We start from the raw sequence: 17932 nt of genomic DNA on the forward strand, positions 1-17932 counted from the left end.
CAGGCAGAAAATGCAACAGCTGAGTATTCCACCGAGGATAGTTCATCTCATATGTAATCTGTTAACTTGCAGATCAATAACGGTTAGACACCAACATCTCTCACTTCCCCCCAGACTTGTCTGGAAAGGTCTTCCTCAAGGCTCAGTACTCAGTCCTCTGCTTTACAGCATATACACCCATGATCTCGATTTGTCTGTTAACAATTTTTGTAACATACTCCAGTATGCTGATGACACTGTTTTGTATTATAGATCTAGCTCCATTGAAAATTTAACATTTCGATTAAACTCTGCTTTGCATTACCTATCCCAATGGCTCTCTGACCATGGCTTATCGCTATCGATAGCCAAAAGTCAAGCAGTGGTATTTACTAAAAAAAGACGTATACCTACCTTTAATTTGTTTTATGAGGGTCAACGCATTAACTTTGTAGACAAAACAAAATTTCTTGGTATTATTCTCGATCACCGACTGAACGGAATTTCACACTCTGACTATTTAGCCAAGAAATGTGAAAAATCAATTAATGCCCTTAGAGCAGTATCTGGAGTTTGGTGGGGAGCTCACCCTTATACATTGAAGCTGATCTATAACGCAATAGTTCGTAGTCATTTGGACTATGGACTGTTTGTTCTAGATCCATTCAATAAATCAGCTTCAGAAAAATTAAATAAAATTCAATTTAAATGTTTGCGCATAATCTTGGGTGCGATGAAATCCACTCCTACTAATGCTCTGCAGGTTGAGTGTGTTGACCCTCCTCTACATATAAGGAGGCAATACTTATGTGACCGCTTTATCATCAAATTGTTACAGCTATCTTCCCATCCTTTATTGGCCCGATTAAACAAATTATCCCACCTTTGCAACCCAGACAGTCCGAAATCCTCATTCCTATTAAACAGTTTCCTCAAGTATACCAACCTCCCTCATCCTCTTACCACTTTTCCTTCTAATCCTCTTTTTTCCACCTCCTTTAAAGCCCTTATTTATAATACCCCCGTTATAACAAACCTTGGTCTTATAAAAGGTTCCCCTGATACTAGTGTCCAATTTCAAAAAATGTTTCATCAAAATTGGCCAAATCACCTCCCTATATATACTGATGCCTCTAAACTCTCACCGACCGGCTGCGTTGGCGCAGCTTGTTGGATACCGAAATATAAAATAGCCCTTTTATTTAAATGCCCCCCTGAAACCTCTATATTTTCCGGTGAGGCCACTGCTTTACTGGAAGCTATTATGTATGCCCAGTCACACAACATACAACAATCAGTTATTTTATGTGACTCATTAAGCTGTCTGTTGGCCATTAAAGAAAATCCTTTTCGTAGCAAATTAAGACTTTCTATCGTTTTTAAGATCAGAGAGGCTCTGTTGTCCTGTCACCAACAAGGCCTTCAGGTTTTGCTGGTCTGGATTCCAAGTCATTCCGGTATTATTGGAAATGAGATGGCTGACTCATATGCTAAGATTGCTATCCAATCTGGTTCATCTGAGCATTTTGTCAATTCCTCTCGAGACCTGCTCACTCTTGCGAAAGCTCAAATGGTTAAATCCTGGAATGCTTTTTGGATTTCATCAAAATCGGTTAAAGGTAAGTATTATTCGGCGTTACAACCTGAAATTCCGAGGCGACCTTGGTTTTCATTTCACAGGCACGCTGACCGTTGGGTCACATCCACTATCTGTCGGTTACGCCTCGGCCATTCTTGCACACCTACCCACCTAGCAAAGATAAGAGTTCGAGATCACTCGCTGTGTGAATGTGGCCTAGACGAAGGTTCCGCTACCCACATTCTGTTCCTTTGTCCTAAACTTCTTCATCCCATTTACGACGTTCTCCCTCCTAAAGTTCCTCGTCCTATAAATGTTGAATGTTTATTGACGTTTGTGTTTAGTCCATTTTGTTCTTTTTTGTGTAAATATATTAAATGTAATAAAATTAAGTTGTGAATAGTCCAATTGAGTGATATATCTTATTATATATAGTTTAGAGTACTAACAATTACTTGTAATTTATCCTATTATTAACCCTTAATGTTTGTGTTGTTCTAGGTTACGGATTAACAAGGAAATTACTACTACTATACTTGACTTTAAAATTTAATTGAGTTTGTTATCTCAACCATACCGATCAATCTCATTCGTGTCTTCTCCATCCTACGTGACATTGGCGAAATAATCTGTGCCCTGTGGCACAACTAAAAGCCATTAAACTAAGAATTGAATTGAATTATAAGTACTTAATACCTGAACTTTAATAACATTTTTGATGTGTTTATGTTAGTTTTACATTCTTGTTAACTTTGCCGCAAGACACAATGTCAGATGAACCAGTGAATATCATAAGGGAAAGTACAAGGAATCTGTTACAGTTAAACCGGCGAATACATAAAGATGAAGAATCTAATTCGCGTCGTGCTATACAAGAAATAAGGTAACATTGCGTCAAAATATTATCATAAGAATACTAGACTAAAATGATATGAGAAAATAATCTTTATATTATAATTTTTTTTCTTTATTATCTTCACTAGTTATTTCTAAGGAGGTAGGATCGATGGTTTTTTGTTGCTATAGATCTCCGATTTTTCTAAATGAAATCGTTCAAAGGACGAAAAATATAGATATAAATAATATAGAGTCGCCTTATAATTTAAAATATTAACTATTCCTTACACTACTGTCAATGCGATCCCGAAAATTCTATAAGATGTTATGCCTCCTGTGCCTCTTATTACATTAACACTAAACTATGTTGATTATTTATTTACCTATTTTTCCAGGATAAATAAAGAAACCATATTAAATATTGCAAACAAACTGAAGACTAAGTCATGCATTCCAATCTCAGACCTTCAAACACTGAAAAATGGCATAATGGAAGACAGTAATTATGTTGAAATATTTCTAAGTGTCCACGGTGCTTTGAGAGGACTCATCAGGGAATTAACAGGTGAATATATTTGACAAAATGTATTTATAGAAGTGGAAACCAATATTAATTTCATATTTCTTATTTATTAACTTATAACAGTATAAGATCAGATTTTATATTTATTATGACTTAAAGAAAAAATCTGTAATATTTATTTTACCTATTTTCAATGTTCTAAAAGTATATTGAAATTTCCAAATAATAAAATAAATTTTTAGCTCTTTTAGAAGAGATTTTGCAAATAGAATTCAATTCACTTGAAAATATCATGATTCTTATATAAATAAACATCACACAGAGTGACTTAGTTGTAAATTAAAATGAATCTGTAAAATACCACAGGTCACAATGTGAAAAAGCAATGTGCGGCTGCTGGATGCTGCTGTAACTTAGCCTTAGGTGACTCTAGGGCATGTTCGACAATAGCCAAAGCAGCCGGGTCCTATCTAAGTACTGCTTTGGACAACCTCACTACAGAATTAGCTGTAAGCTTTCTTTTGATTTTATAAACGAATTTATAAGAAACTGTAGAATAATTCATACATAATAACTTCAAATGTTTATATAATATCATATATTTGTTATGTACAGTAGAACTCTGATTATCCGAATCACCGATTATCCAAATGGGTTCTAAGCATGATATAAAAAATTAAACCCAAGTAATTTTTATTTTGTTTTGTTGTAACAAGTTAGAACTTCCTGGACTCCAGATATATTTCAACTGTTATGGTTGTAGAACTGTGTTTGTTAAACTTGATAAAGTTTATTCTACGTGTGACAGTTCGTTTTTCTTTATTGCCAGTCTATACGAAAGTCGAAATTATGTTTTAACTTATTGTTTGGAGTTATATGTTTAAATGATTGTACAATATTCTAGGTGTCATGTGCGTGGACACTCGGCAACTTAGCTGGTGCTGATCCAAGAATATGCAACATTCTCACATCCCAGGGAGCTCTCGCCAAGCTGAGTGAAATCTACACCAATGAAGATATCCAAGATGCTGCATTATATGCCTTAGTGCATTTTACCTACCAGATGAGAGATGATCTAAAGTAAGTGTTGGCTTTGGACGGGTAGAATATAGGTCGCCCCCGTTTTAAGGGGTCATCCTTGGTGTTCAAGCTTCCTTGATATTGCAACCTTAACGAATTACAAACCTAAACCATAGGTGATTTTTAATATGACGTAGGGATTAAGACGATTATTTATAATATATATATTTATAACATGACTACTATTTTATAGGAGGATTGAGTATTCAATCTTCGTTTCTCCAAATATAATATTCAAAAACTTATTACGAGATCTAATTACCGTAAAAGATACATAAATTGTCAACAAATTGTAGCGCGTGCGAGAACGATGGCATAGTGAACCAATCGGTGTGTCTTGTGCAAGCTTTTTTACTTATTCTATAGCGGTGACGTTTACTGCGATTTCCATGGAATCAAAAAAACATGTATTCATTAAACAAATCAGAAACACAATTAGTTAGTTGGAGGTTTTTACTTCACATTCGGAAGTGACAATGTTAACGCTCATGATTGCTTGTTTCCAGTATTTTGCGAATACGGACGACAATTTCGAAAGTTTGAAAATTCAAATTGACGTTAACGCGATTTTGAAGTTATAATATAGTAATTTTGTAAAACTCAAACTAGGCACTAGTGTTGTGTGTCTCTAGTCTAGCCCTCCCCCCTTGTCTTAGTGTCCACGTACGCAGTACAGTGTTGCCAATTACGGTTTATTGTGTCTAGATAAATGTGATACACGATCCCTGATTACAAGTTTAATAGACAATGTCGTACTATGTATTAGTACTAAAATGAGGTATACTATGATCTGAGATTTACAAGACAGACACGTGAGCAAAGGACAAACACGTAGAGCAAAAAAATATTTCATTAAATAATTCATATTCTAATATGTGAAATGACTGATGAATGAATGAATGAATGACTAAATTTTTGGACAACTACACACTACCCAAAAACATGTGTTTTGTATTTTCTAAGTAAAAAAAAGTAAATTACAGATATCGTTTCTTGGATTTTTCAGGATATAAAACAACATAATCTCGATAATCATGTCATATTGAATCAGAATTCCTTTTGTTTCAGATCTGATCAACTAATTAAAATTCTACAAACTCTAACAAAACTCGACATCAGCATGATGTCTGCACAACTTCTCTTCATAACATCGTGTCACGAACATTTCTCTGAAAATGTCACTGAAGAACTACTACAGAAGATTCTAGAACACATACCAATAGCATTCGAATACCATACACAAAAATGTTCACAGATAAAAAAATGCTGTAAATTAGTATACTTGATACGTACTTTAGCTAACATGGATAAAATGTACAATGTTATTTTAAACTATTTTAGTTTAAATAATATGAGTGATATGTTTAAAAGTTTGTTAAACTCAAATAAATGTGTTAGCGAATCATGTCTATGGTTGTTAGGTAACTTGTTCAATTTCTGTGATGATAAACAATTCTTTAATATGTTAATTAGTTGATGGTTTCTACATACAATAAAATTGTTTTACCTTAATATATTGTTTTAATTACATTCTTCTTCCTTTCCATCTAGGGTATCTCTTAGGGGTAGTGAAAGTTTGTATACAAATCCGTCATTTATGATTGTGGAAATGTTTACACAAATTTCAGAAAATACATCACTTAATACTTAGGATGATTTTTGATGGAATGAAAGCTTGCATGAAGGTTTATTGTTTTTGAAAATTAGAATTCTGGAAACCGGTGGGACGACTCACGAGGTGCACGGCTAGTAATTATGTTTGAAAAAAATCCTGGAGACTAACCACATAAAGACAATTCTCTCACTGGGACACTGTTAGGATCAGGTGTGGGACCAACTATAGCCTATTGTTATCAAGGAGGAATATCATAGATTATTTAAACTCTCGTCCAATGATTTGGCGCCAATTCGGTGTCAAATGTTATTTGTCTTTACTCCTCTGGTATTAGCATATATCTGCTATTCGGTAACTTAATGGAGCGCTTTTTATTGGCCCGACCTTTTTGAAACCCATTTTACACCAGGGATAGGTATATCTAAATATTCGAAAAAATATAGTTATTAAATATTTACACTAACTTGACCTAAACTAAAGTTTCACTTATATCCTGAGAAACCAAGTTTACCATAAATCGTTAATCAATAAAACAACAACATATAGTTCACAATAAATATATTATATCAATAATTATTCATAATATAATTTAATAATTAGATAATATGGATAAGGCTACAAATTTAGCATTAAAAATTTACAATCGCTCTCACAAATGTAGCATATCTTTCCAAACACACTGGCCGCTCTAAAAGATCTCATATATTAAGATGATAATTTCTACTATAATTTAAATAATACAAAATTGATATTACACTTTAATATATCACTACCACTACCCGTCTTTGATTTAACTATATATTAAGTACATGTTTTATCACATAATATTGAAAATCATCTTATATACTTTTTATTTCTTATAGCAACACCAGTGTGAATGGAAAAACAAAACAAAATGGCAGGTCATTACTAAAGTTTACATTTTGGAATGAAATATCGTTGTCTTTAACTTTAAAAAGATTGAGCATTAAATTTTGAATGAGATATCTGTCACTTTTTTATTACCTCCTCGTTTACATATTAAATAAATATTAAAATATCATCAATATTATAAGTTACATTGGATCGTAAAGCTATTTTTCATATAAAGCTATTTTCGGCAAATTGAATAATAAAACAGAATTTTAACTTTAAGATACAACAGATGAATTGATGCAGATTGGCCGCATCAAATTTAATTTTTATTTTTAATTAAAATAAAGATAATTTTTAGAAATCAAAACATGTCCTTATCTGGAATAAAACAAAATATCTTCAAAGTTAAATTATCTTTGATTTCAGACAGCCAATATAGATAATCCCACTACCCTATAATATAAAAAATAATATAGTCTATAATATATTACTTATACTAGGGAGTGGGGAGTTGTGACACAATTTAGGTCACAGTGACTTACGACGGCTCTATATAATTTTTTAATCCAAGTTTGCAAGTGTTCATTCGCATACAGCCTACAAGTTATCACAAAGACAATAGTTTATTTAACCTTATATTAACCTGGACTTTTGCCTCCCTGGTATGGCTTCGAAGGGCTACCGCCTTAATGATAATGATCACCTACACGTGAACGAATTGATCCAAGTAACTTATAATAATGCTACAACTGTACTTGTAAAACCTTTCGTGTTAAATGAGGATATTAGTTAAGAATTAAAAGTTCTATGTGAAACCACTAATTACTTATAGCATGAAATTATCTTTCAAAATATTTTTATTAGATCCCTACGTCTCCCATCTAAAACTGACTATTATGTAGTATTCCAAAGAGGTTTCAAATAACTTTGCTTACATAATATTATAATCTACTCAATTATAGAGTTTAGAGCAAAAGTATATTCTCGCTTTATAAAAGTAAAGGTTGTCACGCACTGTATTGTTGTTGTTTTTTTCTTCTGCCATATTATAACTTTTATTATTCGTCCATGTTAAATGCAAACTCGTAAGAATTAGGACTACCATCCAAATCTAGGCACTTTAAAAGTATCATGTAAAACGAAAATAGTTCAAAACTATATATACGTTGACAAACAACCATTGTGTGTGAAATTATTTTTTAATCTGTAACATCGTTCCTCCCGCTGTACTGCAACCTGTGGGATTGTTTTTCTAAAGAGCGCGCTATTTATTTTGACCAATGAGCGCACTGCGCTAGAGTTGGCCGTCAGATGGTGAGGTAATTTCCATGGGTACAATGTTGCTAGTTAACGAGGTAAGACGTCTGATGTTCCACATCATATAAGACTACTGTCAGTAGTGTTATTTTTTTAAATAATAGATGTCGGTAACTTCTCCGTAGTTCACTTTTAAGAAGCTTTTGTTTCATAATTACACTTTAGTTTTGTTTGTGTTTTATTTTAAAAATTATATTTAACTACTACTGTTGTACAACTGCTGAGTTTCTTGGCGGTTTCAGTAATATTCTTGGTTGTTTGTAAACATATTTTAATTCTGAGCATCGAATCTGAATATATCTTATATAATGAAATCGACTTCGTAAATATTCAAAAAGATCTAAAAACTCCATTAAAGCTAAAACGAATACTAAATCCAATGTCCGTCTACAAATACATACCGTACATAGATTACATTGCACATTTTAAAGTGCTGTCGATTCTATTCAATTCTACGACAGTTTAAGTAATATATATTCGTGCTTATTTATTCATTTAGATAATATAGGTACTGTTGTATCACGTTTTAGTATTAGCCACATCATATTTACGCAATTCATTAGAGTAGTTGAAGGAAAGTTTTAATCTATCAAGCACATTTACTTAGATTCGGATAATCATTCATTTGGTCCTAACAGGCTAATTAGTATCATTTTGCCTCAAGATTTGTTTATCTCATTCAATGTCCTATCATAATTTTCGTCATATCAAATGCTTTGATGACTTTCGTCAATTATTTAGTTCTTTTGTCAATTGATTGCGATCTTTTTCACTGCGATGAGTGATTAGCGCAGTACTAAGATCTAAAATTATACCGTGATATATATTGCAGACATTTTTACTACTCATTGAATTATAAGTTCTCATAAGTTTTAATATTCCGGTGTCATCTACGTTATTTATCAAAGTCTACGGACTCATTTGACAAACACAAAATAATATCGGTATTTTTCATTCAATAAAAGTATTGCTTGCAAATAAGATAGATTAATGCGAGATATTTAATATTAATGAGAAATATAATGTTAATACTTAATCCGTTATGTCATCTCCACGACACAGTTCATGATTAGATAAGACAGGAGAAACAGTGTATTGTTACATAGCATCTCAATATTAGAACTGATTTACCGTCAGATTAGTTCAGAGATTGCGTACAAAGCAATCACTATATTTTTTACCAATGTCCAATTAAATTATGACTCTGTACTAAAATGGATATCTTAATGAGATAATTGAATCGCAGAATTGATGATTTAAGCATGCGATTCACTTCAAACACAATGATAATCAGTGCTCACTTATTACCGACGTATATATCGGCAAAGATAAAATTGCAGAGCATGCCTTTCGAGATCTGCGTGTTGTAATAATACCGAATCAGTTACAAACAATATCAACCAAACAGACATGACGAGACTCGAAAGAATTCTTTCGCAAAAGAACACATATAACAATTTAGTCCTGTGAAATCAAGTCGGTTCCGTGTACATAGATCGGCGTGGCGTATAAACTATATTTGTGAGAGTGTCGGGCGGCGGCGGCGGCGGCGGCGGCGGCGCGGCTATGTGTGGTCCGAGTGCTTGCGGTGCGCGCGCCGCGACCGCGCGCGCGGCGCCTCGCCCGCCGCGCTCACTGTCGGACAACGCACTCGGTACACTCGCTGCCCTAAGCGTGCACTACAGGCTAAATGGGTTCAACCTGGGAGTGAAAAACTCTGACCTACCTTGAAAATCTAGACTCGTGAACGATATTGTATAGGGATTTAGGAGTAACATCGAGTTAATAACGTTCAATCCGAAGTTAAACGCATTTTCACTTTACTTGTCTGCACTTTATATTCATGCGATTATTGAGGTTGCCGCTCATATGACGCTTTGTTAAGTTATGAGATAAAGCAGATGTGTACAATCTTATTTAAAAGGTATTATGTTAGTTTTATTACACTATATTATAGTACGATCCAAATTCCATTAACCCAACACCACACTAGAAAGCGAATTGAGATACGTATTATTTTTAAACAAAACACGAATGCTTACACTAAAATGAAATGAAATAAATTAAAAAATATAAACACATGCATTCCTACGTAATATTCAATCGTGACTCATATTCCTCAAACCACTGGCTTATACCAAGTTTCTATTTGTCCCTCACAGCTTTGCTCCCGTTTCAGGGGCTGGTCGTCAAGTGTTAATCATAAAGATTTCAAGTACCAAATTTCATCAAATTCGGTTGAGTGGTATGTCCGTGAAAGAGCAACAGACTGACGGATAGAATTACTTTCGCATTTATAATATTAGTATAGACGAATAACCAATATATAACATAATTTAACCATTCATTCATTCAGTCACCATCAACATTCCGTGCAAATATAAATAATATCTCATTTTTAAACCCAAAACTATGTGAATTCAATTATTCTCTATTCACCACCGCCAACTCAAAAACCCAACATGCACATTAGAAGTTTGTCCGTTGTTATTTAAAAATTCAATCTCATCTCACCGTTTCCATGTGGAATTATTTTAGTAACCACTATTTTCAACTCGGGGTATGTCGAGAACCTAGACTCAGTTTTTTTCGTATTCGCTAAACTATCGGTGTCTATCGGGTTTAATCGTGAATTTTCTGAAATTTCAACAAAAAATAACGAAAAGAAAAATAAAAAAATTATGGAAAAAGAAATAAAAAAAGTTGTGAGCCTAATGACGTTTTGACGCTTAATATTAGTTTAACTACCTGGCGGTTCCTCTGGACTTTTTCCATTACTTGTTTCTCCGTTCGTGGTTTGAGTTTTTTTATTTTTCTCGTGAACGTAGCCTCGTGCCCGCGTATGATCTAATAAGCAAAAAAACCCAGTTTTAATATTAATAGTAATGTAATAAGCTCTGAGTCTTCTTTTAGGGTTTAGACATACAGTGAGACATTTAGGGCCTAAAATTGTGAACGATTTTTTAAACGCTCCTTTGTTTTGGCATATTTTATGATATTATTAATTTGATTGATGGCTATTTAAATGCAAATATTTTAAGGACTAATTATATAATTTTAACGATTTTTACGAGGCATAAGAGCTAAAGCTATGTCAATTCCCAGAGCACCTACTGAGAACTTCTGGCCTGAATTGATGTTTGAACTTGGATCATTGGGATCTGTAGCCTTAGTATTGACTACTAAAGCGACAAGGCAGATATTAGTTTTATAATAATTAGTGCAAAATACACGTAAATATTTTTCATAATTTATAAGCTGTATATAATTGGCATCCTTACTATTAGCATACACGGTAGAGCGCAGCGGTTGACCGACAGCGGTTAGTTCAGGCAGTGTGAGAGGTCTTCTATTGTTCCTGTTTCGCGAACCCATGCTATACTCCCTGAAATGAATTATTCCCGGTCATCTTACAAGAGTAACATAATATCACTCAAATAAGCGTTTCTCGTGTAAAAATAATACAAAAATAACGATTGTAACGAATTGAAAATTGTTAGTGAACAATTTGATCGTCGTCTCATGCAATATTGTATTCCTATTAATCGTAGGTCTTTTATTAGTGCCTCATAATAAACTTCATATAATATCCATGCTTACTCTCTAAGCGGTTCCCGCCAGAAGTCCGGCGTGTGTACCGGCGGAAAGTGGTAGTTGTTCTGATAACCGTACGCGTCTAAACCGCTAGCTCGCAAACTCGCATGGAGGGAATTCTTCATACACTGCAACTATTTTTTTTAACTGTTAAAACATTTGTATGTATGTTTTTTTTTAAATTTGTTTATGGTTATGGAGAATGTAACAGTTAATTGGCAACTCTCTTTCGCCACGTGCATACGATTCAACAGGTTAAAAGTTAATATAATTTGTCTCCCAAAATGATAAACAAAATTAAGTTTAAGTAACCAAATCATATGGGAAACAAGGAATACAACTAGTATACATAATATCATACAAATCTAGATATTACTGTTTTCTAAAACTAGGTACTTCTATTTTCTAAGGTTATCAATAAGTAATCTATATAAGAAACTAAGCTATTATATCGTGCAAAATAATAAAGAGGAAGAAGCAAGTACGACGGCGCGGAAAGGGAACAGTGTTAAAATTAAACAAAATTTAGGCCACCCGCACACATCGCGTCAATTATGTTGCTTTAAACGTTCAAAAATGTATCTCTAATGGAACGAAACAATCGTCCCGTCCGCGCCGACACTGCGGCTTCTGTATTTCATGGACTGCGCACAGATACGCTCCTTTAAATTATCTTATATCTGTCATTTTAAGTTAGTCACAAATATATAAGTAGTCGAAACTTTAACCTTCGACAGGTTTCAAGTAACATATAATATTAAATGTAATCTTGATATAGTATGCAACAATATTTAAATTACAGTCTTAATAAAAATGTTTCAAAGATATAAGCCGAAACGGCTGCTTATGCGAGCGCACTGCGCACAGCCAGCAGCCGAACGAGCGATAATCGCGAGACGGATTGAGTGACGACACGTACGTGCGCGTGTCGAGCGGCCGCGCCGTCGAACAGTAGGTTGGTGACGCCCGCGCCCCCGAGTACCTCTCTGCGCTGGCGCTCCGCGTCCGCGCGCAGGCGCCGCACGAGCCGCTCCGCCTCCGCCAGCCGCAGACGCAGCTCCGCGCGGCTCTCCTCCGCGCCGTCCGCGCCGCCCGCCCCGCCCGCGCCCGCCCCGCCCGGCTCGCCCTCGCGCCGACTCTCCAGATCGCGAACTTTTCTGTCGGCGTGTGATTATTTGCATGTCGACGCTACGATCTATTCGATCGCTCGTCGTTTAAATCACTTATCCCTTCGAAAGTTCACTCACTACATTCCACTCGCTCATGCGGCGGGACTCGAGCTAGTGCAATATTCTGAAGGCAAACTTTTATGGGCTAATGTTTGAATAACTTACCATGTGTTACAAAAATTGTAATAAATGTGAACGACGCGAGTACGTGTCAAGGATATACGTGTCATTTACATAAGATTATATGAACAAAGTAAATGACGACTGACTTACACGCAATTTTAGACTGCATACAAAATTATTGAAACATTTACAAAGGAGTTGCAGTCGTTGGTTGAAGGTGATTTTTATTATGGTATTTTAACAATGCTAGACATTTTTTCTATCGATTTATGCAATATAAAGTTCTTATTTGATAATATGATAAAGCGTAAAGTGCGCGGCAATACTTACAATGAAATAATTAGAACCTTGTTAATACTTGAAGCCTGAAGAGAATCAATATTATTTTAATTGAATAGAATTTTAATACAAATATATAAATACTAAGAAAATATCATGAAAACATTTGTTAAGTTTACACTGGTAGGTTAAAGATTAGTGAGAAATAATACTATGTATGTACCTACTTCTCGTCAACACTTTACATAAATTGTTTAAATGTTGATTGTATATCATACGCAAAACTTTTATTTATTAGTAAACGTGTATCATGTTGTGTGCGAGTAGCGAATACGTACTGCGCCTGCGCGTCGACGAGTCTCTGCAGCTGCAGCGCGCGGGCCTCGGCGGCGCGCGCCTCCCCGCGCGCGGCCGCCGCCTCGCGTTCCGCGCGACTCACGTCTTTGCGCAACTTCTCCTATAAAAATTATAATTTTATAATTAACAAACGCTACGCACTACTTCAACTGACACTACTTACCAAATATTAAATATAACATTACAAAACGTCTAACATTTCAAAACACAATTATGGTTAATAGATGTAACTTTCAATGACGTAATTCAATAATATAGCACCAAGTAAAGTAATCGCGTTTAATTTATTTATACGTTAAGATTTTTTTAATAGCTAACGGCTACACTTTAAAAGGAATTTTATTATTCACAATTAAATCACGCAAAATAGCGTTGTACCGTAATGAGTCGGAAAATAACGAACGCAATTAATATTTAAAGATAAAACTTAATACGTGTTGTATTAAGTTTTATCTTATATATCTGAACAACTATTATAAATTTGACATATTAACTCGTATCTTAAGTTTATAAACTGTACCATAATATCGATATCCTAACAAAATTTTAATAGAAAATATTAGGTACAAAATTAGATAGGTGACTCCGTGACACAATTACAATAAGAAAAAGATAAATTTACAAAAGTTAGTTTGTTTATTATAGAGATATAGATAAGTGGCCATCGCCCATAGAATAATATCATAATATTAATAAAAAGTAGTAATTTTGTCTTAGTCTAAATCTCATCGTCTTTGATATAAAATAATAACCAAACAAGACCAATGACTATAGTGAGAATTATAAACTATGCAGGGTTACTAGATAAGTGGACCTAGATCCATTACGAGGTTGTAGTTTCCATCATTCCTGACTGATTTGACCATAAAGCACCCCACCCTAAACCTAACCGTTTTAAAAATAAAAGTATGCTGATGATAAGCTAGTGACAATTTTTTTAAAGACTTTAAAGTACATTAATTTTTTTTATTATTCCGATTTTCGTGTACTAGCTTAATTCGTTTATTATTGTCAACGCAAAAAGTCTAAGTATATGAAAGTATATGGTCGTAGTAGACGATTTCATGTAATGTAAAAAAGCAATGAGTTTGTATACACATTTTTTTGAACTAAAATTTAATGTATACAGTTTCGTTGAGTTTAATATAATAATACTCTAATTGAGTGCGGAATATTCTGTCAATGTTACGTATAAAACAATGATACATATTTGATAAAACAGTTTCAAATTTAGATGTTTTTAATATTTTATAATTCACATGAGTTGTCAATGTCACTATTTATGATAATGACATTAGCGCATGCAGTCTGTGGGCGAGGTTTCTTAATGCTAGAGAACTAGCACGAGTAACAGCTTCGCTTGCATTTGTTATGATTCATCGCGCTCTATACAGTATTAGACTTACTTCATTGTTTTCAGCTGTGTCATCGGGCACCGGCGGACTTGGTTTCACCGTAGACTCCTTATTAAATATCAGTTGAAATTGCAAGTCTGGAATTAATGAAAAAATATGTGCTTACATTTTTCAAATTAGGAATCAAACGAAAATAATAATTAAATCTATTTATTACTCTTAAATAAGCTATCAACGTCCATTTTTCAAGTTTCGCTTTCACAATCGATAGTTAAAATTCACGACGATTTCCCAGCCCCAAAACGTATCGAACAAATTGTCGATGAGTAACTTTAGTAACACCTTAAATTGAGATACTAAATATATTGGATGTTTTTTTAGTGCCTTAGGATATCTTGGATTAATCATACATTCACCTCTGTTTCTCTCTCGTAAAGCCTCTATCTCAGCGTGGAGACCGCTCAGCATCAATCGATGTTGTTCTTGTAGGAAACGAACACTATGCTCCAAGTGTGCGACCCGAGCTGCTGCATCACTGCTGCTAATGATGAATCCACCGCCATTTTCTGGAGGTGATTTTTTGACCTGGAATAAGGATCATCTGTATTTAAATAACTCACAATATAGTTAATTTATTTAAAACTATTACTAATTTATGAGGCAATTAGTTAAACAATACTTTATCCTTTTCTTTTCAATATCAAATCAATGATGAAAGAAAGAGATAAATATATTTTTAACTACTTATAAACATTGTTTAGTGTGTATTAAACACACTAAACAATGTTTATAAGTAAAGCAGTTAGTCTTTATCGCGTTTGTGTGTAAACGAAAAGAAATATTGAGAAAAACAATTATTTCCATTACAGAATCGTAAGGTCGATAAACGTAAACATTCCTTAATTGCGAAAGCTAGTAAAAATAGAATAAATGGCCTTTTGAAAATTTATTAATAATTAAATTAAATTTTAAATATACAAAAAGTATGTAATGTAATTCAAATTAAAAAAAAACGATGGTCAATGAACAACATTACGAAAATGAAACGTGAAAAAACATTAACAAATCTTATTTGAACGAGGAAGTATGTAAACATTTTGCAACAATTAGATAGTTCTACGCATCTTAGATAAGATTAATTAATTTAACTACGAGTGCATGTGTTGAGTCACTTTCAGTCTTTGTTCCTTGTTACTGAATTGGACGGATGAAATCTGAACTACACTATATCAACACCTAGTTACGAATCAAATAGAATAATAAATAAATATTTTATTATTAAAATTAAAAAGCCATCACAATGTGTTCGTAAGTATTGTCTCGAATAAAAGAAACTGTGGGAAAACCCATGTATTGATACTCGATTTCCCATAAAGTCATTGACCGCTAGCAAGTTCTTTGTGTTCCGTCTGTTATCAATTGTTTATACGTATCTATGTTTTTGTTAAATATATCGATTTCTTGATACTAGATACTTAGGCTTAAAGACGTAATGAGCAGATTCGTAGATTTTTTAAAACTATTTTCATTACGGTGGCTGAATATGTATTTTTTTAAACAATATCATCGGTATAAAAAAAGAAACCAAATTAGTCACTAATATTTATTGATCAAAGAATTATACTGGTAATTGACAATTCAATAAAAAAATAATAAATAAAAAAATATCGATTAAATTTTCTTTTGAGCGTAATCTATAATTCAAAACATATTGGCTGTTTTTCGTCAACTTAGTTAAAAAAAAAATGTTTACATACCTGCAGTTTTGCGAAGGGGGCTGTCGGTACGAGAACCTTGGAAGCCATAGCTTATCCTAAACACAACGACAAACGACAAGACGACCTGACGGCGGAGCACCTTTGTTATGTCCTACCTCGGTGCACGCGCGCGTTTGCAATGGAAAAGATCCGACATTTGTGCACGGCAAAATAAACTACGACCTTGCCCACTACGCGTAATAATTAAAAATAAAATCCACGATAGAAACACAAATAAACACCGTATTGCTTGAACCCGTGATTTATTTTGAGGTAGTTTCTTAAAGGTCTACGACCGTGGCGACCTTGTACTATTAACCGAAAATTGACTTTGAGGAAAGCACTTGATTTCTTTAAAATTACTTCATTTTTGGATGTTTTTTGAGGTTTTTCAGTGTCCAGCGGTGCTGTCTACGACAGGTGCATGGGAACGTGAGGGCCTGAGGGGAGGGAGTGCAGGGTATCGATCGCGCCGCCGCGCACCGGTCTCGCGTAACGCTGACTCACGGGATTCTGTCTAACCAACTGTGGCGCGGTGCCAACAGCATTGATGTTCTATGGCTTGTCATCAAGAGATTATGCCTTAATTTCTTCATTCGCGTGATATAGGTTCGTTTAGAGATTTAGCTGTAATTTTCACACCTATTTTGATAAAATAATTTGAAAATTATTTGAAAATGTTTTTTTCTTGATAAATTGAAACTGAGATTAATTTATTTTTTTATTGTTTCTAAAAAATTATTATATTTTCTGAGTTATCCTTAGTAATCTCAATCATTTTTCAAGTTGACAACTGTTACGTACATATGTTACGAAACGTTATTCAGTTGGATACTGTATAATATGTTATATATCTAGGAACAAAATTACAAGCTTCTGGAAAGAATATTTAGTATAATAATTCGAATACACTTTTTTAAATCAATAATGTTAAGCGCAGTAATTTAGAAAGCCGTAAAATCGACATAGAACCTTATTTCATTATGTGAAAATGAATCAGCGATAGAATCTAAATGTCAGTAGGACAACAGTAATAGCTAGACATAATTGTAGTTTGTTTACTATTAGCTTACTCGTACTTCGAAACTGACTATCGCTACTGATTTTTGTTGAATAAAATATAATTTCCTTTTAGTGACATGACATAATTATTACAATTATGTGAATAGCAAAATCAATATCAATAAAGATATTCTTCTAGGTATTTACATAATGAAAATAATTATACTTATAATATTTACATAACAAATAAATTATTATAATATTTATAGTTATTGTGTAAAGACTTTCTCCCTAAAACTTCGAAGCTTCAACATTAACAGAAACTTCATGGCTCGCTTAGAACACATCACATAATAAGTAATTTGAATTTTTAATGTATTTTACGAAACAAAAATAACATATTTTATCTTGCTTAACACCGTGAAATTACTCGTTAGTAATATTATTTGAGTGGATTGGTAATATTTTATTTTATAAATAATTAAGGAAATTATGTATGTAAGTCTTATTC

The 17932-nt window shown here is 33.6% G+C and overlaps 3 protein-coding genes and 1 long non-coding RNA gene across 5 annotated transcripts in view; 1 reads left to right on the forward strand and 3 right to left on the reverse strand.

Moving 5' to 3' along the window:
• The window catches only part of LOC113397838 (uncharacterized), a 614853-nt gene that overhangs the window by 519091 nt on the left and 77830 nt on the right, over positions 1–17932 (reverse strand). The gene's annotated exons all lie outside the window — the stretch shown is intronic.
• Positions 2246–5510, forward strand: LOC113397828 (uncharacterized). Its single transcript, XM_064216742.1, has 5 exons — positions 2246–2441; positions 2791–2960; positions 3285–3427; positions 3823–3998; positions 5067–5510. The coding sequence occupies exons 1-5, from the start codon at positions 2326–2328 to the stop codon at positions 5473–5475; spliced, it is 1014 nt and encodes a 337-aa protein (XP_064072812.1). The 5' UTR covers positions 2246–2325; the 3' UTR covers positions 5476–5510.
• Positions 6155–8667, reverse strand: LOC135193608 (uncharacterized). The gene is made up of 2 exons (XR_010309320.1): positions 7172–8667; positions 6155–7136 (listed from the first exon to the last, which is right to left on the reverse strand). It is a non-coding gene; the product is annotated as an uncharacterized LOC135193608 (long non-coding RNA).
• Positions 8782–16937, reverse strand: LOC113397824 (uncharacterized). Of its 2 annotated transcripts, none has more exons than XM_064216792.1 (10): positions 16420–16937; positions 15079–15247; positions 14714–14799; positions 13289–13407; positions 12299–12536; positions 11386–11513; positions 11067–11170; positions 10534–10632; positions 10300–10422; positions 8782–9420 (listed from the first exon to the last, which is right to left on the reverse strand). In XM_064216792.1, the coding sequence occupies exons 1-10, from the start codon at positions 16465–16467 to the stop codon at positions 9350–9352; spliced, it is 1185 nt and encodes a 394-aa protein (XP_064072862.1). In that variant the 5' UTR covers positions 16468–16937; the 3' UTR covers positions 8782–9349. The 2 variants fall into 2 exon arrangements, with proteins under 2 accessions (XP_064072862.1, XP_064072863.1); XM_064216793.1 differs by having other exon boundaries at positions 8783–9420; positions 12362–12536; positions 16420–16936.

This window comes from Vanessa tameamea, chromosome 13 (assembly GCF_037043105.1).
Source record: "Vanessa tameamea isolate UH-Manoa-2023 chromosome 13, ilVanTame1 primary haplotype, whole genome shotgun sequence".
Taxonomy (NCBI): Eukaryota; Metazoa; Arthropoda; class Insecta; order Lepidoptera; family Nymphalidae; genus Vanessa; species Vanessa tameamea.

Bases quoted from the DNA above. Each gene is read 5' to 3' on its own strand.
- LOC113397824 (XM_064216792.1), bottom strand. From the start codon at position 16,467: ATGGCTTCCAAGGTTCTCGTACCGACAGCCCCCTTCGCAAAACTGCAG. The intron at 15,248-16,419 runs GTATGTAAACAT...TCCTTATTCCAG, and splicing joins CCCCCTTCGCAAAACTGCAG to GTCAAAAAATCACCTCCAGA. The intron at 10,423-10,533 runs GTAGTTAAACTA...TTGAAATTTCAG, and splicing joins AAGTCCAGAGGAACCGCCAG to AAAATTCACGATTAAACCCG.
- LOC113397828 (XM_064216742.1), top strand. From the start codon at position 2,326: ATGTCAGATGAACCAGTGAATATCATAAGGGAAAGTACAAGGAATCTG. The intron at 2,442-2,790 runs GTAACATTGCGT...CTATTTTTCCAG, and splicing joins CGTGCTATACAAGAAATAAG to GATAAATAAAGAAACCATAT. The intron at 2,961-3,284 runs GTGAATATATTT...AAAATACCACAG, and splicing joins ACTCATCAGGGAATTAACAG to GTCACAATGTGAAAAAGCAA.